This window comes from Lentinus tigrinus (genome assembly GCF_003813185.1).
Source record: "Lentinus tigrinus ALCF2SS1-7 unplaced genomic scaffold L226scaffold_27, whole genome shotgun sequence".
NCBI lineage: Eukaryota > Fungi > Basidiomycota > Agaricomycetes > Polyporales > Polyporaceae > Lentinus > Lentinus tigrinus.
In genome coordinates this window covers 150,587-174,693 of record NW_027137936.1, presented here as the reverse complement: position 1 = coordinate 174,693, position 24,107 = coordinate 150,587, and the positions used below count along the sequence as shown (strand labels likewise).

Genomic DNA, 24,107 nt, shown 5'->3' with positions numbered 1-24,107 from the left:
AGCACGAGGGCGTGAGCGACAGAGTTAGCTGGAGCGACAGAGTTAGCTGGAGGGACAGAGTTAGCACGAGGGCGTGAGCGACAGAGTTAGCTGGAGGGACAGAGTTAGCTGGAGGGACAGAGTTAGCATGAGGGCGTGAGCGACAGAGTTAGCTGGAGGGACAGAGTTAGCTGGAGCGACAGAGTTAGCTGGAGCGACAGAGTTAGCATGAGGGCGTGAGCGACAGAGTTAGCTGGAGGGACAGAGCTAGCACGAGGGCGTGAGCGACAGAGTTAGCTGGAGGGCATGAGCGACAAAGTTAGCATGAGCGACAGAGCTAGTGTGAGCGACAGAGCTAGCAGGAGCGACAGAGTTAGCGTGAGCGACAGAGTTAGCTGGAGCGACAGAGTTAGCACGAGGGCGTGAGCGACAGAGTTAGCTGGAGGGCGTGAGCAACAGAGTTAGCGTGAGCGACAGAGTTAGCGTGAGTGACAAAGTTAGCGTGAGCGACAGAGTTAGGGTGAGTGACAGAGTTAGCGTGAGTGACAGAGTTAGCTGGGTTAGCAGATTGACAGTGTCCCCACATGTGCATAGAGTTAGCTGGGTTAGCAGATGGGTGACGTCCCCGCCCGCACACAGAGTTAGCCCCTTGCAATAAGCAATTGAATAGTCGAGGGGAGAGAGAGAATCCAGAGCGCCTGGCATCGGGGATCTCGGGGTGATCCAGCCGTTGGCGCCTGGAGGGCCGCATACGTGCGCGCGTGGCTCCATAGCGCCCAGAGAATCGGCGCTAGACACGATAACAGAGGGATCTAATCAGAATCTTAACATGTTTTCTGGGATACCCAGGCACCAGCACTCCATGGGGGTGCTGGCGGAATGTCTATATAATGAATTCCATTGATTCCCGTACAGGTGTACAGGTAGCGCGTCGCTGTGGCAAGAGCCACTTTTGCTCGATCATTGTGCTCGAGACTGCTCTCATCGTCGTGTGTTCTATTCGCCGCGATCAGCCTCCTTCGCAATCAACAGGACACAAGAATACGTTTGACACCAAGCGATCGTTACAAGCCAGAGTTACCCTCACCCATTTCGCCAACACCGCCGCGGCATTCCCGCCATCTCCTGCGACCTTGAATTTCGTCCATCCTCAACCCAACGCACATGTTCACCAGCCCTCCTCCCCTTTCTCTGATTTCTTGGCACTCTTGTGACCTGCCAGTCCTTCTATGTCAAAATGTCAACGAACAGTCTGACTCTCCACTCACCTGAGCCGACATCCTGCGCAGTTTGACAACCCCGGAATACTCCTTCTATCCAATCTCGAATCCCTGCATACACCGTCATCAAAGCGTGCTAGTGGTATCGACAAATGCAGAGGTACGAACCTTTGACCTCCTCCCAGTCACCCCCTTTGGCTCTCTCATCGCCTTGTGTGCTAGCCGCGATCTCATCCTTCCCTTCGTCGTGCACATCATTGTCGTGCACCGTGCGCTGCAGAGCGTCCTTGAGAGTAGATTCACCGTGTTTGGATAGATCGTCAGCCATGAGGAGTAAGTCGGGCAGGAAGATAGCCAGCGTGAAGCTGCTGTCCACGTCCGTCAACAAGGCGCCTACCGGCCCGCCTCTCACCTCCCCGTTCTCCTGCTCCCTGGTATACGCTCCGCCTTGGTAAACCTCACATCTCTCGGATGCATGATCCAGCCTCCAGGTTAGTGATACTTTCGTCCAACATAGGAAGCAGTTCACGGAGCTCACTTATACCGTGCCATTCTCCTCCTTTCGCGGTCGCCAACCGATTGAATCTGCCAAAAGTCAGCCAAGAACTCGGACGTCTCTTCAGAGGCGTGGTGGCCTCAGGCCCTCTCGCTCGGGTGGGGCTGCTGGGAGTGACTGCAGGGTACGCAATGCTCGGTGAGTTCTTCCCTCGCCCTCGTTAATGGTTGTTTGTCGCCCGGCCTTCTCGCCAGATGTTGTCAATCTCCCGCACGTCATCCATCGTGGTCGCGACAACCTTGCGAACCTTTCGGCCTCCTCCTTCTCTTGTCTGGCCCTCTCCTCTGCTTCCGCTTTCTCCCGTCTCTCGCGCTCCTCTGCTTCAGCCCTCTCTCGTTCAAGTCTCTCCAATCTCTCCCTTTCCTCCTCCGCCGCCCGCTCGCGCTCCCTCCTCTCTCTCTCCTCCGCCTCCGCCTCCTCACGCTCGACCCTCGCGTGCTCCAAGCCCTCAAGACGTTCTGCCTCAGCTGATGCTGCTGCCTCGCGAGCGCGGAGAGATTCTGCTTCGGCCTCCAACCGTTCCTGCTCCTCCCGCAAGCGTGTCCCCTAGCGAGACGGTTCAACTCGGCCTTCTGTGCGTCGATGATATGTTGCTTCAGGCTAACGATGCTCTTTCTCTAGGACCTGACTTGAGTGTCAGCATTCTCCACAGCCTTCTGACGGGCACAGACGACAGCGTCTCGTGCACCAACCTCGGAGGTACCAGGGGCTGCGCGTAGGGTATGCAACGCCTTCTGAACGGGGGAATGGGCGCGCTGGATAGAGGCCTCGCGGGTTTCGGCAACCTGCTCCAGAGACATTGAGAGCTCCTCCAAACGTTCCGATGAGAGCCGCTCCTCTCCTGTCTGAATGGACGCTACAGCGTCAGTTGCCTGTGTGAGGCGGTCCGTGAGAGAGGTGAGTGCGACATTGACGGCATGGGCTTTCTTCGCCAATTGGAAGTAGTCGGCCTTCGAGTCGAGCATCTTGAGCGCACCTGACAGCATCATATTGTAGGTGTTCGAGTCTGTACGAATGCCCTTGTCGAGGGCAGCGGGTTCAAAAGGGAGGCTCGGCTGAGCAGCCAGTTGAATGGTCTCCAGACTGAAGTTGCCTCCCATGACGCGTGGACCGTTCCGTGGCGCCGACGAGCTTGACTTCGTCGACGAACGGAATTCGACGAGGGAGCTCGTCTAAGAATGCCTGGATCTTGGATCGCGAGGTAGCGAGGTCCGCAGAGAGCGTGCCCTCCATCTCTGAGATGGCGTCCTCATTGACGACACCGGCGAAGACGTCCTGGGCAACCTGGTCATAGCGGACCTTGAGATCCTCGATGCCAAACTGGAACGACTGAACCTCGTCCCGGACAGCTGTCATCATGGTCGCTTAGCGTTGAACCGCTTCCCAGAACCTTGCAGCATCGCCCGTGGTGTTCAGGAAAAGCCTCAAGTGACGACGAGGAATTGATGAGGTAGGTGCGCAGGGCGGGGCTTGGATATGTTCAGAGCCGAAAGTGGAGAGGAGACATCTTGGGCAACCCGCCCTCCAAGCAACGCGAGCCGATGGAGCACTTCCTCCGGCGAGATGGACACGGCGGGAAGGCTCGTGGTAGGGCTCTCGGGGGTCGGAGGGGCGTCGTGGCGAACCTGCTGGCGCCACATTTGACGAGACATGGCATCGATTATCTCATTCCTCACATCGTCCGTCTCGTGGAAGAGTCCATCTACCGCAGACCAGACCTTGCGTATCTTATTGAGTGTGGTGATACGCGAGGCCACGGAGTCTTTCGCCTGGACAGCCGCTGCACGAGTGGACTCGAGTGCATCGATTGTCGCGATCGAGTCGGACGTGAACTGGGAATCGACTTCAGGGAAGTCCAGGTGTAGCAGCGCAGCTCGAGCGCTTGACAGGAGTGGGCCAGCTTCGTCCGTCGCTTTCTGCAGCTCTTGGATGACGGATGGGAAGAGCGAGAGGAAGACGGAATGCGCGGTGCTATCAAGACACGTCTTTGTGGACAAGTCTGGGGGAGTGCCGTCGCCGTTCGACGCCGCAATGCCATTCTCTAAGCGGTCCGTGATCGACTGGAATCTGGAGGACAACTCGGAAGCGGACCTGCACACAGCCTCCACTTGTTTGACCGCCTCCAGCGACGCGTGATACTCCTTGGTGCACTGCTTCACTTTCCTCACTTGTTGCAACGCCGAGGCCATCTCCGACGAGAGCTGCTGAACGAAGTGATGGTGCTCTGGCTTCGGAAACATTGGCGAGCATGCCGGGTGGCCTCTCAGTAGCAGGCGTTTATTGAGGACGCCGGTCCGAGACATGAAGCTGGCGTCCTGACGAGGTGTAGGATGACCGAGCTTCGCTACCTCGATCTCCTCGAGTAGCGTCAGTGCATCGGACTTATCCTTGAGGATTTCCATGTAGTATTCATCAGCTCTGACGAGGCGTGAGCATGCAGTCAGGAGTTCGCCGGATCGAAACGCACTTCTTCCATTGCATGACCATTTGCATAACGAACTTGCCTATCTCTTCCATCTCGGTGATACCCTCATTCTCCAGCTTGTGCTGCTCATCCAGCAGCTCGTCTGGAACAGGCTTCCGGCTGTTGTCTATAAGTTTGTCTAGAGCCTTCCCAGCGAGCGCAATCTTCGTGTGTCGAAGAGAAGAAGTTCGACTGGCGAACTGGGTTGCCTCCTGAGACAACGTTCCAGCTAGCTTGTACCGCGTGCCGCGGGAAAAGCCAGGCATCGAAGCCGAGACGACTCGAAAGTCATCGAAACGATAGCGTTCCGCCTCTTCGGAGTATACTCCCCCGGGCTTGGGTCGTCCGGTTCCAAACTCTCGTACACGGCAGGCGACCATCGGGCGCAATTAGACAGGAAGGTGCGGAGGCCATCTAGTAGCTTGTGCAGGTCCTTCCAAACAGCAATTCTCCGTTCCTCCCATGTAAGCCGGATACCGAGAAGGTCCAGGTTGTCCGAGCGGTCACGGAGGAGGTGAAGAAGCTTGTCGAGGGCGTAAATAGTCGTCAGAGTGATCTCAATCAGGTCGTTATTGGCCGGAGAGAGGTTGCGCTGAGCCGCGGCTTGTATATAGATCGCAGAAGGAGACCGTTACTCGTGAACATGGTGAAGCATCTCGCCACACATACCTTTGGTAGATTTCTTGAGCTTCTTAAGCTCCCGGAATCGAATACTTCTGTCTCCTTCTCAATCTTGTCATGTTCTTGTAGCTATGCCTGCAGCCGTGCACGAACAAGAAGCTCGGGGACCTCCGTTGCGGACGCCAACGAAAACCTCGATCGAAGGAAGTTGCTCAAGAAACTGTGGTCGTCCCACATAAATTCCGCAAGAACATCTTCCGCAATGTAACTGCGTACCTTGATTTTCTCCTCTGGCTGTCCTCCGGATACCATGGGGAGCAGCACACACAGCCACAGTGTGTCCATTCGAAAACACGATGTCTCGGATGTTCCTGAGCGGTGAGCCGAGCGCAATAAGCCTTCTGCCACCGGTCCTACCTGAGAGCCTGGGTCTTGGTGCATATGTGCCATCGCAAAAGACGTTCGCGTCCGTCCTTCCCGGTAGTGGGATGCTTCGGATCGAAGGATTACTGCAGGCGTGAATATGAAACATGTAATGTCAATGTCGGAGCGAGCGAGACGATGGGGTATTACACACACATAGCATTCAACTCAGCTGGACAAGAGCATCCGGCTGACCTCTAGCCTGTCATTGTCCACTTGGACTCGCCGTCGGCACTCGACTACTTCAGGTCTGTCGCAGCCGTTAACAGAGCACTTCGCATGCTGCGTACCCTGGCCTCCCCAGAGATCAAACGATCCGCGTGACAACTGCCTGTTAGGTCGTTACAAGATTCAAATGCGCTGACACACCTTAGGAAGGCGACGAGACGAGACAGAGCACACGGGAGACAGTAAACTTGCACCGTCTCAAGCCCTTGTCTGCCTTGCTTCCGCGTCGAGCTCAGTGCGGCGGTCGAGAGTGGTGCGGAAGTGAGTGAGAAGGCCAGCAGCCTGTCTCCAGTTGTTGGGCTCGGGGTATCGGTCGAGAGCGTTGAGGAAGCCGTTGAACGTGATTTCCGACCTCGCGAGCTGCTGGAGGTGCTTCACTGTTGTGCGGCTCCTTGACGTTCGAGATCATGCTGCAGATTTGCGGACGAATATTTCGCAGGACAGAGTAAAGCCCATGAGCGACACAACAAGGCAGAAGTGCACTACTAACGTAATGTCTCGAGCGTTGTATCTAGGGACTCGCCTCCCGATGTTGTCCCAGCTACGTGGTCCACGTCAGGCGGAATGCACTCAGATCCAGTGGAGGAAGCACGTACAAATTGACCCGGCTTTCCTTCTGGAGCACCTCGCGCGGTCTCACCTTCCTCTAGTTGAAGGTGAGGTCCACTCCGAGGGAGCCGCACGTAATCGATCCTCTCGTCCGAGGCCTGCGGAGGCGATGATCTTGAGACCTTCCGCCTTCGCGAGTTGTGCGCCGATTCTGCGAGTTGACTTTGAGACGAAAGATCGTTTTGACAGTGAAGGAAGATGCTCACGCTCCGACGGCACCTAGGATGGGATTCGGTAAATGATCATGTAAGGTGCGAGGGAACGTAGGCGGCACATACCTCCCCAATACGTGTCTCGAAACACGTATTAGTCCAATTTCCCGGGGCATCCAGGAGGACGAGAGCAAGAACTCTGCGATCTCTGCTGTACTGCTTTCACACCGGTCGCCGGTCGCACACCGCGACGGTGGCAGCACTGAGGGCTCAAAAGAGTCATAGTCCATTTCTTTGTCAAACGCAACGATGAACAGTTCCAAAAACAATCACAAACCTATCGCTACCGATACCGATATAATCTTCAATCCTCCCCTCTCTGTCTCATCTACTGCGTGGTGAACGACCACATACTATCGCAGCCGTATCAAAAGATGATACGACAGCAGCCATTCGTAGCAAATTCGGAAGAGTCCGCCTTGAGATGTGCATCAAATGTTAAAATTCTCATGTTGCGGACCTTCTTGAGCCAATCCGCAACCACACTGGATGCCTGAAGGGAGAATGTTCATGCGGGAGGGTTATAACAGAGGTAGTGCACTCACCATTGCGTGAACAAGATCGCAAGGGCGTACAGTCCATTTGATGCAACCAGCGTACACAACATCCCGAATGGCCTGAAGTGTTCGTGCTGCGAAGTCGTCTGGCCACTCCCACGGATCTTCCGAGATATTTCAGCAGAGTAGGTACCAGCACGCCATTCCATCGATTCTCGTCATAAGCACCAGGTGGTAGATCGGGAAACACCATGACTTCAGCCGCATTGGGGGCCTTCTTGCACTGTGAGGAATTCTCGGTTGGCCCGGGATTGTGACAGCACCTCTAGCCACGACACTACGTTGAGGTACAGGAATAGGTGTGCGGTCACTGGTCTGAGGACTGGGGCCAGGGTGCTGGAATGAATCAGCGAATATCATCTAGGAGATGTAGATAGCCATATGACACACCACAGTATCGCCAGCGGTGTCCTTGTCCACAATGCGCGTGAGCTGCCGTACAGCTCTTAATACGGCCTTCCGATGGCACGTCAGTGGGTTCATTACGAAGGATACAATGATGACTCACCGGGGTATCGAGCCTGGGCCGCTTGCGACTGTCAAAGACGACTTCAACAACTGACGAGTTCGCTGACCGTCCCTGTTCGGGGGGAATCCTCCGGGCATGTTCCCGGGTTTGCGCCAGAGTTACTGATGCTCAAGTGGCCCCTGTTGTCATCCTGACGCGCGAGTCGTCTCCGCGTGGGCCAAGGCAGTGGTTAGCTATGGTGGTTGCACCATGACGACGTGGAATAGGAGGTCGCCCCTTGCCATCCTTGGCTCCCTACATGTTCGTTCCTCCATTCAGAAAGATTGGCGGAATATGAACGGCCCTTGGACTTACGGTGGTGGTGACATCAGCGCCAGCGGCGCGGGTGGTGTGGGTGGTCTCCGACGCCCGTGCGTAACGACGGCTCCAGCTTAGACTGTTGGACAGGGTGCAAGTTGAGCACTGATCGCCTGGGCGTGAGGGTGACGTGACGTGTGTGGTGTAAATGAACATATCGTTGCTTGACAATTGCAATCAATGGCGCAGAACTCACCTTGAGCTACTGAGAGTAGCCTCCATGGAAATGGGGATGACAACTGCCTGTCGTTGCCCGATGCGATGTATGTGATGTGTCGAACGGGCACCATCACTTCGTCGCAAAGACTTGTCGGATGTGGAAAGCGGGACCGAGGAGTGAGGTTGTGAGCGACTGTGAAGCACCGAAAGCATCTGACTCATGCATGCGGTAGGGGCGTAATAGCTGCGGTAAGGCCCTGGCTAGCGCTGCGGTAGGTGGGCATAGACGCCTGCCCGTTATAGGCGTCTCGCCCGGCAATGTCTTGGCCATGTCTGGCATCCTCCCCCTCGTTGAGTACCTGTTGCGATATCAGGTCCGGTCAACAGCAGGATGAACCGTTCCGAATACTCGTACTACGACGAACCCGCGCGAGGCGTAACATACATCTACAGCTCGGAAGACGAACCATCGCCCACGAAAGAAACAACTCTGCACCGGATCGAGACGAATTCCGACCAGGAGCCCGTCACTCACGGGGGGTACGATCTGGCAACATCTTCACTTCGAAAACGTCCTCGAGAAGAGTTTGAGGAAGGTGACGAAACCTATGGAGCGCGGAAGTCACCTCGAGTTGAACAACTTGGAATAACTCAAGTCAATCGTAAGTCCTGTTTCCTCCGCAACCCTCTCCCTATATGTTCCCTGAATCGGTACCCACTATATTCTCTTAGGCTCCAGAACCCCCGCGTCTACAGGTTGGTCTAAGTTTCGCCCGGTACGTGAGCCCAACGCCGTACGCCATGACGACGAGGAAGATCGCGAAAACACCTATACCACTGTCGACCACGAACATTCATCTTCCATACGCGGGAACAATGCCAGATTCCCCCGTCGCAACATTGGATCCAACGTCATGTTGCCCCACGGCAAGACATTAGAAGGCAAAGGCAAGGAGCCCGAGACCAAGAACAAGGCTTCGGCTTCCACCAACCTCACCTCGGCTTCGCCGCGCGTGAGTGCGCTTCTTCCGCATGCGTACATACTGCTGACGCCTCACTAGATGCCGTCTTGGCTTGAAGACGCCGCAGAAGATATTAAGCAATCATTTGCCACCGCTCGGCTAAAAGTCTTCTACGACAAGGAAAAGTCTCGATGGTGTGTTGAATGTCGCCTCTGCGATCCACCAAAGGCAGGTATATATGTCATCGGTCGTATCATTCTTTCTTGCTGAATAGCGTTCTACCATATAACAGGCTGTCAGCGGGCCAGGGCAAAGCCTGCATAACCTCAGGATGCATCTCATGGGAGGCTGTCACCGTTTATCCCCGACGACGACCGCGACCGACTCTACAAACGCCCAACGTAGCTTACCCGCTGAAACGATGGCTCCCTCGTGTTCTCACGCCGACAGAGACTCTGCCTACGTACCTCACTCTACAGTGAACGTCGCGCACACGGTAGGACATTTTCTGAGCGAGGTAGGGTTGAAAGATGACCTTGCTGACGCATTGATCCACGTCGGAATCAATGACGACGCTCGGATAAGGGCACTTGGACAACTTCCAGACGCACTACTCGAAAAATTGGATCAGAGCCTCGCTCATGAGGGACTTGATTTGTCAGCACGGCTCCTTGTACAGCATGGCCTGAAGCGGCGCGCGAACATGTCATGATATGTAACTTGTAAGGTCTCGCAACTGGGCATGCATATGGTTACGTCCATCTCGCTTTGTATTAGCTATTGTATCATACCTTGGCCAACTGAAGTGTTTCCGACCTACACGCAGAACCGCTCCACGTACTGCCTTCGTGTTTTGTCACCACTGACTATCATGTATTTGCTACCGCATGACGACGTCGGTTTGGTCCTACCTTGATGTGCTGGCCGTCACCAACGTTTGCGCCTGGATACCAGGAAGCACCCACGCGCCCGCAGTCGCACACCATGCCGCCTATCAGAAAACCGGTACCGAAACTTTCAGGCACGGCGGCGCACTCTAAAGTTCCGCATCCGTACCTCAGTCCCCGCCCTTTTCTCCCCGCTGCATGCGTCTTTCTGTATGCTCACGTCTATGTACTACACAGTGCGACAAATCATATTATTGGAAGCAAGCGGCAGAATCAACCTTCTGTCCCAACAGTCGCCGCTCGATTGCCGAATGTAACTCCTCCCAATGGCATAGTGTGTCTACACCCTCCTGCCATCTTTGTTCCGCAGTGCGCTGGTGCATACCACCGTGAGCCTTGAAGCTGGCCTCGGATTGAAATCCGCATTCCTGCCATCGGAACAACGCACCTGCCGTGTACTGTGTAAGGGAGGATCGGCGCTCGCCTTCTGACAGCGCGACGTTTGAGTGTCGCAGAATCGCGGAGGGGATGAGGATGGTCGAACCGGGTGGAAACTCGACCGCAATGCCCAGGTCCCATAGAATGAGATGTCCGCCGTTCTTGGAATTGTAATCCCCAACAGCGGTGATAGCGCACCAGCCCCAGGGAACGTTCAGGCTGTCGGTATGGCGGTACGTGACCGTCTGCGGGCCCAAGTTTAGGGTCATTGCAGCGAATACGTTATTAGGGAAGTTGCGCCTCAGCCTGTGGTCGCGCTCCAAAATAGCGTCGAGCGTGCTGCTGAAGCGTGTTTGAACGCGTGGGGCAAACATGCCTAGCGAGACTGTTCATCGCTCAGTCTCTAAAAAGCATGATGTGATTGACGACGTACAGTTTGCAAAGTTTGCAACACGCACGAAGGTCTTGTGCTTCTTGAGTGCGTCGATGCACTCGACATTCGCGGAGTGTTGGGAGAGGTTCATGGGGTACTGATGGCAAGTTGCAGATATGATGCGCATAGCAAGCCATGATGACTCACCGGCTGTCCTCCTCCCAGCGATAGGCCTGTGATGCAGCTCTTATGCGGGCCACGGCGGTTCTCCTCCTTGGGATCGAAGTGCAAGACCTCGAGGAGCTCCTCACAGATCTTCTGCATGATCTCATTGGCCTCAGCGAACCCATCTGGCTGCCCGGCGAGTACGCCCGCCACTATACCCTCCTTGGTCAGAATTGGTCGAGACTGCCTGTACATGTACGACTTCGTCAGCGCCGAAAGGCTTGGGACTTGAAGACGACTTACCGTCCGTCCCATTCCTGCACCTTCAGGTTGTGCTTGGCAAGGTCTTCAAGGCTGACGTGCTGACGATCCTCCTCCATTACTGGAAGCAACCGCCCAATCTGGCTGGATTGGGCTAGAGGCACGTTCGCACGATCCAGAGACCAGGAGGTGCGGATGGGCCCGCTGTCTTTGGTGGGTTCCCCAATCCCCACCAGCGACGGATCAGTCGCTGTCTGACTAGCAGGCGCACAGTCGACGAGCAGGTGCTGGTGGTGTCGCACGGCGCACCGCTTAATGGATCCCAGCAGCTCCTCTTTAGCTGCTGACGCTGCGCGTTTTGCGCTGCGCTTCTTGTTCCTGTGCCCCCTCTTCTGAAAATTTTCCTTCGACGTTTCAGCGGTGCGTGCGCGTGCAGCGGGGGACGCGTCGTGGTAGAATCAGAATAATTCTGGAGCGCGCTCCATCTTCTCTTGGAGGGTGCGCGGGCGAGTCCGTGCCTCGCAAGCAACAGCGCAGTTGACGCGGTCATCAACGACAGTGCGCACATCCGATGGCGTCGAGGATGAGGGCGAAAGGGCGCAGGCTTCGGCCGATGCATTGATCGCACCTTCCAGCGCGAAGTCCTCCGGCGCTGTGGCCTGGTACTCATCCATGGCATCGACCATTGCTTGGACGATGTCGAAGTCTGTTACGGCGCATACTGGCTCCCCGAGGTACGCGCCCCACTCGCGCCCACTACGCGTCTGCGACAGAATCCTCAGCAGCGTGTTGCCGCTTCTGGCGCAGTTGAACGTACCGTCCTGAGGACATTGGGGTTCAGGGCTTCGTGTTCGATGAGTGGGTCAGTAGTGAGCAATCACACGCATCCTCCACACGCATCGCGGCATGCACGCCCGGGCCCACAAGGACGAAGCCACGTCACAGCATGCCACGTCGCGCGCGCAGGACAATATTGAAACTTACCAAGATTCCGCATGTGTTGGGTGGCCCGTAGAGCTTGAAGCCCTGTATGCTAGCATGGGTTCAGCCAAAAGAAAACAAGGGATGTATGAGGATGCACGCTCACAGAACTGCAAACCCAGATTTAGAGGTCTGGAAGTGGGTGGGGGGCGTGGGCGGGAGTCTAACTTGAACTACCTCCGACCGGACGCGGTCACGAGATCTCGCGTATCTTGTGTAATTACGTGTGCCTCGTGTGAAGGGGTGTTCTAGTCGTGCGCCCCGACGAATCATCATACGACCGAGCTGTATACTACATGTGCAGCAGCATTACTCTACATTACTTACTCGGTCCATTGGGAGGCAGACCCCACTCCTGGCAGTGCACCATAATCAGCCTAGAACCGGCTGCTCGTCTTCATGGTGGACGGAATCCTGTCGCTGCATTAGTTCTGTGAGTGACTAGGATGAAACTTTCGGACATACTTTGCAAGGTGATGCTCTCTCGAAGTGGAGCTTGCACATTCTCAGAAGCGATACATGCGTGAAGGCTTGCCTGCAAGGATTGATTCTTCAGCGCTTGTACGGCCAACAAGATACCCTGTGATTACTTGCGCGCGTACGCCGCTCCACCTGCGTCGCAATCGTTGTCGCGTTCCGCCGCATGACTCTCCCAAACCCGGAGGGAGAAGAAGAGAATGCAGCGTCTCATATCCTCTTCCAGGATGATTTAAACCTCTTTTCCCGCCACCGGTTATGGATGATCCCGGCGCGGAACCAATGGATACGACGAGCTGTGCCAATAGTAGTCAGCGTTGTGTGCAGGTGAGACGACAGCAATGCGTACCATCGTCGTAAGGTCTTGTGAGCGGGATTGGTCAGGGACTGTTCTCCCATATTCACCACTCAGCGAGGGCAGCGAACCTCTACCGATGCAAATGGGTGCTGCTCACCGCACTAGGCATGGACAAGGGGGATCCCGCTGCGGAAGAAGGACGTTGTCAAGTTCGTCCTGTGATCTGACACCCCCGAGTTGGGCAAGAGCAAGCGGTGAACCTTGTTGTTCGCCGTCTGAATCTGCGCCTGCACCCGCTGAGTGGTAAGAGACTTGCTCTAGCAAACCTCTTCATTTCGAGGGCTTCGGCCCCGATGATCGCGGTACGCAAGTCCCCGAGCGCCGGCCTGCTTTAGCTTGGCAGCACTCGACCTCGAATTCAACTACCTCGCGAGGGGGCCTGTTGTTGAACTTCTGGGAGATAGAACGAGGGAAGGTCGAGTTGTACGTCTCGATCGAGAAAGTGACTCGTATAGGGAGCCTCGTGCTCTGGGGGAAGACCACTGTCCTCAGAGCCGGTGTCTTCGGTTTCCTCGCGCAAAGTTGCTATATAACTTCTCTGCTTGACCAGAGCGGTCGCTTCTTCGGAGGTTGCATCCTTCGCGCGACAGACGGCTTGCTATACGAGAGGTGTCAGGTGCACGTCCCTCAAGGAGACCCAGCGTCGTAGTTCGCCCTGTTGGAACTCGTGGCAACGCGGCTCCAGGGCTCGTCTTTGACGTGGTTTCGATGTCGTCGAGCAGGGTTTCGCTGCAACAGCCCATCAACATGACCGCAGACCATAAAAAAAGGTATCGTACTGACCGATACTGCACTGTTCTACTCCTCGCTGGATGACCCTGCTGTTTCTCTTCGCCCATCTTCTCGGCAAGGGGGGTCTCAATGATCTTGATATACTCAGTGGTTCGCGCGAGGTGACCCATAGCACGTTCGTGGCGCTTGACCAGTGTATCGGCTAGAAGCAAAGGTGTAAGCAACTGCAAGCGGGGAAAGCCAAGACTCCTACACGGCGTGGCACCGTGCACTCGCATCGCATATTGGGTCAGGCTGTGATAGAAGTCGTGGCGATGGCCGGGTGAGATCTCCGAGTCCTTGACGCGCAACGCCAGGAGGTTCAACATCAGATGCGCTCGCAGGCCTAGCCGTCGGTCATACCCGCCTCGCCTTGCGCATGTCGTCTTGAACGTAATATTCTATTGTCAACTCCCCCGTTTGTAGATGCCCTGCCTCTCTCGGAAAATCTCCGAGCTCCATGCGCTGTAGCAGAGACTCGGAGACCTCGGACCCTCCGTGCTGACCACACATCGTACTTGACTCTGAGTTAAGAGAACGGGGTGGGTAGACAGCAAGTCGAGGAGACGCCTTCGACACGAGGTACGCATTGCTTCCTCCAGGCGTTGTCGGGGTCGGTGTTGCCGTTCGCACCAGGATGAGCATTACTTTGACGATATATCGACACTTGGAGGATTTGTATCATAGTATACAAAAAGTCGTTGAAGTGGACGAGCCAGAGACATAACAGTCAGAAGCGGAACTATGCACGCAGATATAGTCCAGGACCAGTACACCGGGCTGAAGGAACCAGACGCCGTTGGGGAGTAGGTGCACCTGACACCTGCCACGGGAATTCGAAGGGATTGTATACAGGCTATCTAGATGATCAGAGAAGTACTATATGCATGCCCGAGGTGAGGATTCAAGGAAGGAAAGCCTACTTCAAGTGACCAAGCAGGCCGACGTTATAGCCTTATCTCCACCAGACTCTTCCGGAAGATGAAGCCATCGGCTTGTAGTAAGGGCCACCGTTCGAAAAGTTCTTCCATCCATGTTCTTCCATAGCTGTTGGTTAGTTAGCGGCTAGGCTTCAGCATGATGGGAGTGGCTAAGGGTGCTCACTATTCTCGTCTCTCCCAATCAATTCTGGACGGCTTCCCTTCCGCCCATTCTTTGACCTCACCACAAACTTCTTCAGTACCCTGGTTTGGACCATGATTATCGGCAATGTTCTTCAGCACCGTGATGTAAGACTTGATGACCTCCTCGGTGGAGCGGTTTGGGACGAAGGGGAAGGTGGATATCTCACGAGGAGTAGAACGGGGGATGGATGGAAGGACTGCATGACAGAGTGGGCACCTCAACTGTTCCATCCAGTGGCGGAACTCTCGAGAAAAGGCGGCGAAGAGCCACTTCAGCAGACATGTGCCGCAAAAGGCATGTCCGCATCGCCCATGGTTGAGAGAATAAGGTGCGGCCCTGTCATATGCGATGGATAAGATTTAGTCAATGAGCACTTCGTACGACATAGCCAATTTGGGCTGCCATGATATCGTTCACTTACATGACCTTGTGGCAGCTGAAACGGAGGCATACGATCAGTGAAAATGGCTTAGTGAACCAATGTACAGTACGCACAGGGAGCACGATACTTGTGCCTCAAGGTGTTCTCGCAGATCCGACGAAATCCTCTGCCCCGAGGTCTCCCTCCTGCTCACAATACTCTCACGTCGATTCATGACACTCTCTAGCGCATTCAAGGCCTTCTCTCGGTCCTTGAGGGCATCCTCTTGTTCACGGATGACACGCTCTTGTTCACCGACGGCACACTCTTGTTCACCGACGGCACGCTCTTGTTCACCGACGGCACGCTCTTGTTCACGGATGGCACGCTCTTGTTCACCGACAGCACGCTCTCGTGCACCGACGGCACGCTCTTGTTCATGGGTGACACGCTCTCGTTCACTCACTGTAATCTCTCTCAAGCTCACTGCTCTCTCTTGTTCACGCATACTCCGATCCATCCCACTCATTTGGGAAGTGATCTCAGCATCCAAAGAACCGTTCGTGGGGGTGGTCCGGCTCCCCACCAGGGCATGGCTTGCTTGCGACGGCGCAGCTTCAATCGCAGCTTCGATATAATCTTAAGTACGTCGCGGGTGTAAAAGCTATATGGCTTGACGTACCTCTCTTCTTCTGGGGAACGAGACCTTGATGATGCAGTCGCTTGCCATTTCTTAACTGGGTCGACTGGGAACGAGTGGAAATCGGCATCTCTCACAACGGCCGTATGGAGGATAGGAAAGCAGCCGGCAGGAGATAGGCAGGCGAGAACGGAGGTAGTGGATATGTATCGGATTGTGTGTTGCCGCGATGTGGTGGAAGATAGAGCTCTAGGGAGCTCTAAAGTTCGACCGTTCGAGTACAGCATCACGTGAGGCCCGCGAGCGAGTCGGGCGCTCGCCTGTGCCTCACATCCGTCTTTTGCTTCCACTGCAACAACAGTTGCGTACCCAGGGCTCAGCATCAATGCTCCCCAGCCACGTTGCGATGTGTTCATGCGCGCTACCTTCCTGAGTTTCACGAGCTCCTTAATATCATTGTCCTTTCCGGTGACATACCTACCTACGACGTGCGCTCGGCCTCGGTTCTCAGGCTGCAGCGTTCCGCGAGTCTTGGTCGCCGGTGCAACAGGGACATCCGACATGGTGGAGCGACTTCTGCCATACCCTCCTCGCGCTCCCTAAACCAGTACAGATCACCCTCACTGAGCTGCGTGACGACGCTGCTATTGTGGACCTACTACGGCGACTCAAGGCGTCCCTCGCGCAGCATCTGGTATCGTTGGTGATGGACTCGCACCGCCTGCCCCTCATCCAAGCCCGCTTCCGCCGCCTCCCGGCCAACCCCACCCTGCAAGACGTCTGTGCATTGCGGCCGTATTTGAAACTCGCCGCCGCCGATGCGCGCGAGGCCCTGGTTCGGCTTCTCACATCAGACCACCCACTTGGAGTGGAGGTCGGCCGCCGCCAGTCACCTCCAGTGCCGCGACACAGACACATTTGCCGGTTCTACCGCCGTCGCGATGCAGTAGAGGATGAGGTGCACGCCCTACTGGAGTGCCTGGATGGGCGAGTACGTCAGCTGCGGGAGACAGCATTGCTTGGTGCACTCCTCCCGCTGCCCGGGGCGCGCCAGATGTACCTCCCGTTCGAACACCGGTCGCTGAGTGCCCTTGCGCCCGCCGTCGGGCCGGCCGTCCACCAAGTTCCACTGAGACACGCACTCCACCGGACGTGTCTCGACCCCCCCCCCCCCGGGGGGCCGACCGAGCTCAAACGATATCTACCAAGACACGTCGCCCGCTCTGCATCCAGAACGTTCATCTACACGTCGCCGCTCCACACGCAAGCTCTCTGAGAAGGACGACAACCGCGCGGGACTCTAGCCCGGCCCGCTCGTCTCCCAGTCGCGCTCGGAACGGCCGCAGCTCCTGTTGATGGCTTTGTTACAGTACTCGAGTGCCCCAACACCACCGGCGCCGATCCGCCTCACGGGCTGGACAAGAAAACGCGCTCGCACGGACTGGTCGGGCCTGGTCTGACTGGCACGCTCAGCTCAAAGGACGGCTCGGCCCTCCGTGCGACTCGAGCTCAAGCACGCAGGAAGCACTGGCAGCAAGAATTACGAGCGATACACGTCGGGAAATGCATTCGGGCGTACGTCGGGTGCGTTGCGGCGCGTAATGGTAAGTCTGGCGAGATGTGCACGTCGACTGCTGATTCTCTCACAGGCCCGGACTCGTGCAGTGTGCTCGGAGGGCCCGCCGGACACACTCAATCGATACAAGTATTTCAACAGCATCTGGGCGAACACGAGCGTGGCGAAGCGGATTGCAGCGACGGTCAGATTGTGACGGGACGCAAAAGGCGCATCATGAGCGTGAGCACGACGGTCTCGCAGCCTTTTCCCCGCCGTCTCACTCCACGTCCAAGTCGCTTCTAGGCCGCAGCTCACGGAAAACAACGCGCACGAGCCCACGAGCGCGTGATCTCGCCGTCCCCGCCCTTGTACGCAGGTCTTTGCCATTAACGCTCGTCGGCTATATCCTCCATCACTTCGCGCCATCCTATTTGCTCAATCTCACCTAGCACATTCGTTCTCCATCCGTCCCATTCGTCGAAGCTCATCTGTACAAATTTTCTGTAATTTCTGCGACTGGTGGCGCATTTGTGCAATATAATTACATTATCCACCTCTTGGAGCCAGGGATGGTCGATGCGGTGGCGTGCAAGAGAGAAGGAGATGGGGTTCTGCGAGGGCCTGTCTGGAACGCGTCTGCTGATAATCTCCAGGTTTGAAGTGAGCGTGCTGCGTGTGGGGAACGTCTTCAATTGCTTGGGCGGCGACCGACTCAACCGAGACTTGTTGCGGGACCAGATCTTCTCCTAGAGGATGTGTATAAGGCTCCACCCTGTGTGGGTCTTGGACAACGAGTACACTTGGCGGCGAGGCTGACAGGAATCGATACGAGGTGAGACTCGACGAGATTGGGGGCATGGGATCAACAGGCTCGTCGCCAAGAGAAGGAAGGATGATGGGGTCGGCGGGAACCTTTTGCGCAACTACAGGCTCAGAGCCAGAGTACGGACCGTTCAGAGGAAGAACGGCTCGCAACTGGTGCTCGTTCATGCTCTCCAAACGAGGGACGGAAGCAGAACCAGATGGAGGATGATGTGCGTGGCTCGTGAACGGACGAATGACGAAGAAATCGTGACCAGGTAGTTGGAGAAGACTTTCTCAATCTTGGCGAGCTCGCTAGACAACCAGGATTCTGTAGAGATGCAGGACAAAACCTGGAGTGTCACGGCGTCGTCTCTCAGTCACAAAGCTAATACTCACCTTGGCTGGCCATTGCGCTCTTCCTCGACGACCCCATCTCTCCATCCTCCAAAGGCAGAAGCGAGATCGAAACAACGTGCTTACCCTGCTCCGCATCGAGGGCAAGGTCAAAGCCGGGAGAGTGGCTGACGGCGCGCGACCTGCAGCGCCTCGAGACGACACCAGCCATGTCGACGAACGGGTTCGCGGTCCGGTCCCCACTCTCAACATATACGAGCTGCAGGGTGGAGGGTGCGCCAGACAGGGCCTTCGCCATATGGCATGATGGCGAGAGAGAGCGCAAGTCGGATGCGTGGAGCTAGGGATGCAAAGTATCACATATAATGAGCATACATATGTGGGTCAAGGACATGATGATGTACTCACTCCGGAATGCTCGACTATTACGACGGCATCGTGCTCGCAGATAGCATCATGGTTGTACAACGCCTCAGCAATGGTGTGGCTGCCAGTCTTCACCGCGTCGGACGCCGCAACTGAAGAGAGGGCCTTCGAGCTATGACATCGAGGTCTGTCAGGAACGAAGCACGGGGTTACGCGCAATACAGCGTACCTGCGCGACGACCAAGCGAGGACCGGGTGCGTGTTGGGGTATGCCGATGCCGCCGCTGGGAGCAGAGCAAGAAGGAGTGTGAGGGCGCGGGACGCCATGGTGGTCTGGTTGGAGAGGCGTCACTGCCGCGGACAGCGTCGACGTCGAGTGCATGGGTAGCGCCCGTTACGGAGGTTGCCGAACGCCTCATCCTCGCTGTGCTGAACAACGAGCTCGGTATTCCTGGCCTTGTCTCTTCTCCTCTCAGTGCCACTTGCATACATCTTCTCTGTCAACTCGCCTACGATGTCTCAGGGTCAGGCATCAATTCCCGCCCAGCCTCGCGCAAAGCAACTGCGTGCTTGCCTACTCTGTTCAATTGTCCAAACGCCTGCCGACTTCCGCAAACATGGATGCCCAAATTGCGAGGAGATTATGGGGGTGCGTCACATCCGTACAGTAGTGGACGGCTCCCATACTGACACCCCTGTCTATGTGTAGATGAAAGGCTACGCGGACCGCATACAGTCGTGCACCACGACGCATTTCGAGGGTGTAATTGCTGTCATTAACCCTGAAGACAGCTGGGTGGCGAGATGGCAGAGAACATGTGCGCACACTCTTTCCTCCCCCTCTCTTGCTCCCAACTAACATTGGGTCGTATCAGCCAAATATGTGCGCGGGATGTACGCCGTGCGTGTGAAGGGCCGCATACCAGAGGACGTCGAGGCGGAGCTCGAGAGCCGCAATATCCGTTACCGGCCTAGGGACGGGACTGACCAAGACTAGTCTCGTCTTCCATCGGGCTCTACTTCCTTCGTACGCTTCACTCTGCCCGCTTTGCTTGCTATGCTCCCTTGTACTTGGCTGTCGGTTGTATCAATAGGTTTTACATCTGCATATGAACTCCGTGGTAGACACACATGGAACGTCCACCGTCTGGCGGCCCACGAGGATGGAGGCTTTTTTGATTGTGAGAGATGGCTCGGCCTCGTGTGTGGAGTAGTCAACCCCATCACACTCGTCGGAGCATATGCCGCACGTTCTAGGTTTCTCATCCATACACTCTGTGCTTAGGTGAGGCCTCATCGCATCGGACTCTTGTTCGACTCCTCTTCCCGATATTCTGATGCGGACTGGTGTGCCCTAGATCGCCTTCTCCAGGCTCCCAAGAATCCCCTCGGACCGGTCGTTCGAGGCAATGATGCCGTCTAGCTCACCGTTCGTCACGTCACTTTTGCACGGCGGTGATCAGCAAGAGTTTCATCGGCCTACTCGTCTTCTGCTGACAAGTGGTGTACTTGAACTTCAGCGTCCGCGCTTTGGATGCGCAATGCGCAGACATCGTAAGTCCTACTATGTTCATTACGCCGCCACCGCCGCAGTCTGACGACCTTGCCATTTCGCCGTACGACGCTGTAAGAGGCAGGCCATATTCCCAGAGCGTTAGCCGATTTAGAAGCCAATCGTCACGTTGGTCGGCCGATGTCATCTACTTGATGATCCGCCTCTGGAGTCGGTATGCCCAGGCGGCGAGCGAATGCCCGTGAGGCGGTCTCATGGCCTCGATATTTCTGGGCGAAAAGGCTGTCTGAATGGCAGACGTTCAACATAGCACGGCACGAGGTCGCGCCTCGGACACTTTCACCGAGGACGTCTAGACTGTGACCAGCTCTTCTGCTGTTGGGAGCGGCCAGTGGTCCGTCCATAGCGGCTGCTGTTCTCTATAAAAGATCGCTTGCAGTTCGAGCAAAGGCCCAGCATTGACCCATTCGTCTCTTGCATCCGACTCAACCGCTTTTCGATTACCCAAGCCTCAATCCATCTACCTTCCATCATCATGCGGTTCACCCCTCTCGTCGCACTCGGCGCCCTCATCTCCTCCGCATTCGCCGTGACGGTCTCGTACGACGAGACGTACGACAACAGGTCCGGCAGCCTCCTGACCGTCGCATGCTCGTGAGTCTGGTACATGGGATGGGCATGAAGGACAGGATTGAATGGGATCTCCGCGGCCGCTCGATCTGCAATTGAGAGAAAACGAGCACGGTGTGCTGCGAGTGAGAGCTCGACGACTCTTCAAGCAGCTCCTCACTTCTGAACAGGAGAGGGACCGTAGGGAAACGGTTCTGGGGTGCGTACAGCCCTTCGTTGTGTCCGTTCTGCATAATGCGCTACCGCTGCGCTCGTTGTTGTTCCAATGTATGCAGCTCGCGTCGCAGGCTGCCGATCCGATTGTCCTGGCGAAGGCGTGAATGAGATTGCCAGTAGAGTGGGTTAGCGAGGACAAGGGAGCTTGGGAAGGTAAGAGGGTGTCCAAGTCGTTGTGGGAGCGAGAGGGTGAGACACCGGCGTGGAGAAGAGCTCGGGCGCATATTTGTTGCATGCGGCTCTGACTACTGCGTGTAGTACTTCTGGACATGCTCACAAAGCGTTGCTCCCTGGAAGGTGGATGGAACATAGGTGCCGTTCAAAAGAACGACCTCTGACCGTTCATTTCGCGTGAGAAATCCGGCCTGTATGTCGTCTTCCACGTGCGGGCAGCGATGGATCGGGTGCATCAACTCACCACAGTAGAAACACGTCCAAAAGCTGGGGAGGGCTGCGCAACACTCCGGGTGGCGTACATGTGCGGAGGAAGCTGGTGAGCGGCGGAACCAAGAGCGATGGGAGGCTGAGACACAGCGGCGAGCTGAGCACCTTGGGACTGGGCAAAAACGGACGCCATACTTCTGAGAACCTCTGTCAGATAGTGAAAAGTGGACGGGGCGGTGGCCTCGAGTATATGGGGTACAGCTTCCGTGATTTGGGCGATAGAGTACTGTTGTCGAGGGGCTAGGACCTGCAGATGGGTGATCCTCAGACGAAGCTCCTCCAGACGCTCGGATGAGAGCCACTCCTCTCCTTGCTGCAGGATCCGGATGGACGCCACAGCCTCAGTTGCTTGTGTAGATCGACCGATAACTTGTGGCCATATGGCAGGACGGAAGGAACGATATAACGACGCACCCATATGCATGTAAGTATTCTTGGATACTGTTGCCCGCACCTCCAACCGTAAAGTACAATCAAGAGATGGACTCCATGAACAGAGCGTCACAGATGGCTTCGCGTGCTTGTCGAACCTAGCAGGCGGCTTCTTGTCTTCAACTAGCGTACTATCTGGAACCCTTTCGTGTCACATAAGGTAGAAGATGCTGGCCGCGTCGCCATTCTCATCGCCCTACGCCCCTTCAGTCGTCTCGCATATCACGACCCCGCGCACGTGCTCGAGGGCCTCTACGCGCTCCTTCGGCCCCATCGTCCGCAGTTGCAGTACCGCGTCCTCGACGTCGCGCAGCCGGATTTGGTTCCCCCAGACGCTGTGGCGGTATGCATCGACAAGGTGCACGCACTCCAGAGCTTCGTGGTCCTGGCCAGCAATCATAGCGGCGATGCCGGTCGGAGGCAGGAGTGTTGCCTGGCTAATATACAGCGCGTGAAGGGTCGGGAGCGGCGGCAGCAGTGGCGCACCGTGCGAGAACAACGTGTTCAGGCCGAGCTCGTCAGATGGAAAGCACAAGTTCGTGAGCGTGACGTGCCGGACGATCGTCCATGTCGACATTGCCCAGAGAACGTGGTGCGTCGCCATGCTATCAATCTGGCATGGTGCGCATGCACCGGTTGTGAGCTGTGCATGACTACTGTGCGCATTGCTAGGAATAGACTTACGGCAGTTGAGAAGTTATGTTCCAGCTCAGGCCCCCGGAAGATGAAGGTTTTTGGGCTGCGCATATGGTACCTTGTCAATGTGCGAATGAACGCGCACAAGAAGGCCGGGCACTCACTTTACCATCGATAACGCCTGTTTGATGTGTCCTAGGTGCGGTTTGCTACTGTGCGAGTGCAGGCGCAACGCAAGGATGTCAAGGGTCACCTTGGCCGTCTCGCTGTTTCCGTTGCTGGTGTGTCCGTCCAAGGCATTCCGCCCTCCCGCCGTGGCGTGAGACCGCTGGCAACGCTTGAGCGCGCCCATTAGATGCCTGAACACCTCAGAATCAGCCGATCCGCCAGCGAGGGCAATCACGACCGTGCGGGGAGGACACACGAGGGGTGCGCGGCCCTTGCCAAACAGGATGAGCTGGTTGATGGAGCGAAAATGCAGCTGGCCATGGAGGACAAGCTGGCCGAGCTCGAGGAAGGTCTTGTTGACGCAGAGCATGTCGCATGGGCATGGGTGGTGGTCCAGCGCAAACGCGAGGATGGCTCGTAGAATCTCAGGGGGGATGCGCGACAGGTACATGGCAGACGAGCCGTGGGTGCGATTCTGCAGGTGAATTTGAGCGCGTTAGCACTGTTGCCGCTTGCCTGGCCGGCGCCTTTCCGCACACGCCTCCTCGCTCGATATCGCGGGTCTGGCCAGAACTGCATCAACTTGACACTGTGCATAAAGAGCATACCTCAGAAACGACGTCGCGCTCTTCGGTGGCGCAGGCCCCTTCTCGGTCTCGTCTGCGTGTTCTTTCTTTGTCACCTACGGCCGCCTTGGTCTTCGATTAGTCTTGCACTGGAGCTTTCTTGGATACACCTACTCAAAGCCCACTCACGGTATTCTTCCAAGGTTGCAGACAAGTGGAACCACTCCGGATCACGCGACACTACGACACCGAGGACGAGGACGAGGGTCAAGAGCTTGAAAATGGAAGCCAGAGCGAGGATAGGGGCTGTGACTTGAGCAGCATGGGTAAGTAACTTCTCCTAAACGCGAGACCTAGCGCAAGTGAATCTCAGGATGAGGACTGGGGAGGTAGGAGCACTCGTGCGTCGACTTCTGGATGCGTCGCTGCCCTGCGTCACCCGCCGTGAACACCCATCCCCGGCTGCTGAACTCGCACGCGCGCCAGCTCCCCAAGCTATAAGGACAACACGCGCATCACTCGACAATGGGCTAGGTAGCGTTCGTATTTCTCCAGCGAGCTGCACATCGTGGCTTCAGCTTGGCATTGAGAAACGGCAAAGGCACAGATCGCCCTTTGCCTCCCGCGTCTTCGTAGCCATCCCAGGGTGTTCTCCTCGCAGCAGGGTTTGACACAGGGCGCACGAGCCGACCGGAGGTGGTCGAGCACGTCGTGGAGGAGGTCTGATACGGGGTGGAGGGCAGCGGGGCTGCAGCGGTTCGTGTCGC

General features: G+C 56.3%; 8 protein-coding genes across 8 annotated transcripts; 2 read left to right on the top strand and 6 right to left on the bottom strand.

Annotated features, from left to right (window-relative positions):
* Positions 1–1,147: 1,147 nt before the first annotated feature.
* Positions 1,148–3,114, bottom strand: L226DRAFT_573689 (uncharacterized protein; the record flags this gene model as incomplete). Its single annotated transcript, XM_067684907.1, has 7 exons — positions 1,148–1,206; positions 1,248–1,310; positions 1,368–1,567; positions 2,003–2,301; positions 2,361–2,372; positions 2,448–2,810; positions 2,884–3,114. 7 exons carry the CDS (start codon positions 3,112–3,114, stop codon positions 1,148–1,150), a joined length of 1,227 nt encoding a protein of 408 aa, XP_067532313.1.
* Positions 3,115–3,329: 215 nt separating this feature from the next.
* Positions 3,330–3,920, bottom strand: L226DRAFT_428977 (uncharacterized protein; the record flags this gene model as incomplete). The annotated part of the gene is made up of 1 exon (XM_067674684.1): positions 3,330–3,920. A coding segment is annotated over one exon (591 nt), but the record flags the coding sequence as incomplete, so codon positions are not given.
* A 4,325-nt stretch (positions 3,921–8,245) lies between these two features.
* Positions 8,246–9,298, top strand: L226DRAFT_525126 (uncharacterized protein; the record flags this gene model as incomplete). Its single annotated transcript, XM_067678947.1, has 4 exons — positions 8,246–8,516; positions 8,587–8,867; positions 8,916–9,010; positions 9,109–9,298. The coding sequence occupies 4 exons, from the start codon at positions 8,246–8,248 to the stop codon at positions 9,296–9,298; spliced, it is 837 nt and encodes a 278-aa protein (XP_067532311.1).
* A 656-nt stretch (positions 9,299–9,954) lies between these two features.
* On the bottom strand, positions 9,955–10,665 carry L226DRAFT_547189 (uncharacterized protein; the record flags this gene model as incomplete). Its single annotated transcript, XM_067682482.1, has 2 exons — positions 9,955–10,526; positions 10,575–10,665. 2 exons carry the CDS (start codon positions 10,663–10,665, stop codon positions 9,955–9,957), a joined length of 663 nt encoding a protein of 220 aa, XP_067532310.1.
* A 3,809-nt stretch (positions 10,666–14,474) lies between these two features.
* On the bottom strand, positions 14,475–14,987 carry L226DRAFT_467971 (uncharacterized protein; the record flags this gene model as incomplete). Its single annotated transcript, XM_067676101.1, has 2 exons — positions 14,475–14,574; positions 14,632–14,987. Coding segments are annotated over 2 exons (456 nt in total), but the record flags the coding sequence as incomplete, so codon positions are not given.
* Positions 14,988–18,197: 3,210 nt separating this feature from the next.
* L226DRAFT_468101 (uncharacterized protein) lies at positions 18,198–19,062 on the bottom strand (the record flags this gene model as incomplete). Its single annotated transcript, XM_067676116.1, has 4 exons — positions 18,198–18,343; positions 18,412–18,709; positions 18,778–18,907; positions 18,965–19,062. 4 exons carry the CDS (start codon positions 19,060–19,062, stop codon positions 18,198–18,200), a joined length of 672 nt encoding a protein of 223 aa, XP_067532308.1.
* Positions 19,063–19,220: 158 nt separating this feature from the next.
* L226DRAFT_167662 (transcription initiation protein spt4) lies at positions 19,221–19,742 on the top strand. Its single transcript, XM_067672596.1, has 3 exons — positions 19,221–19,384; positions 19,445–19,553; positions 19,611–19,742. Exons 1-3 carry the CDS (start codon positions 19,250–19,252, stop codon positions 19,730–19,732), a joined length of 366 nt encoding a protein of 121 aa, XP_067532307.1. The 5' UTR covers positions 19,221–19,249; the 3' UTR covers positions 19,733–19,742.
* Positions 19,743–22,166: 2,424 nt separating this feature from the next.
* Positions 22,167–23,225, bottom strand: L226DRAFT_547187 (uncharacterized protein; the record flags this gene model as incomplete). The annotated part of the gene is made up of 3 exons (XM_067682481.1): positions 22,167–22,583; positions 22,655–22,709; positions 22,771–23,225. The coding sequence occupies 3 exons, from the start codon at positions 23,223–23,225 to the stop codon at positions 22,167–22,169; spliced, it is 927 nt and encodes a 308-aa protein (XP_067532306.1).
* Between the last annotated feature and the right edge of the window lie 882 nt (positions 23,226–24,107).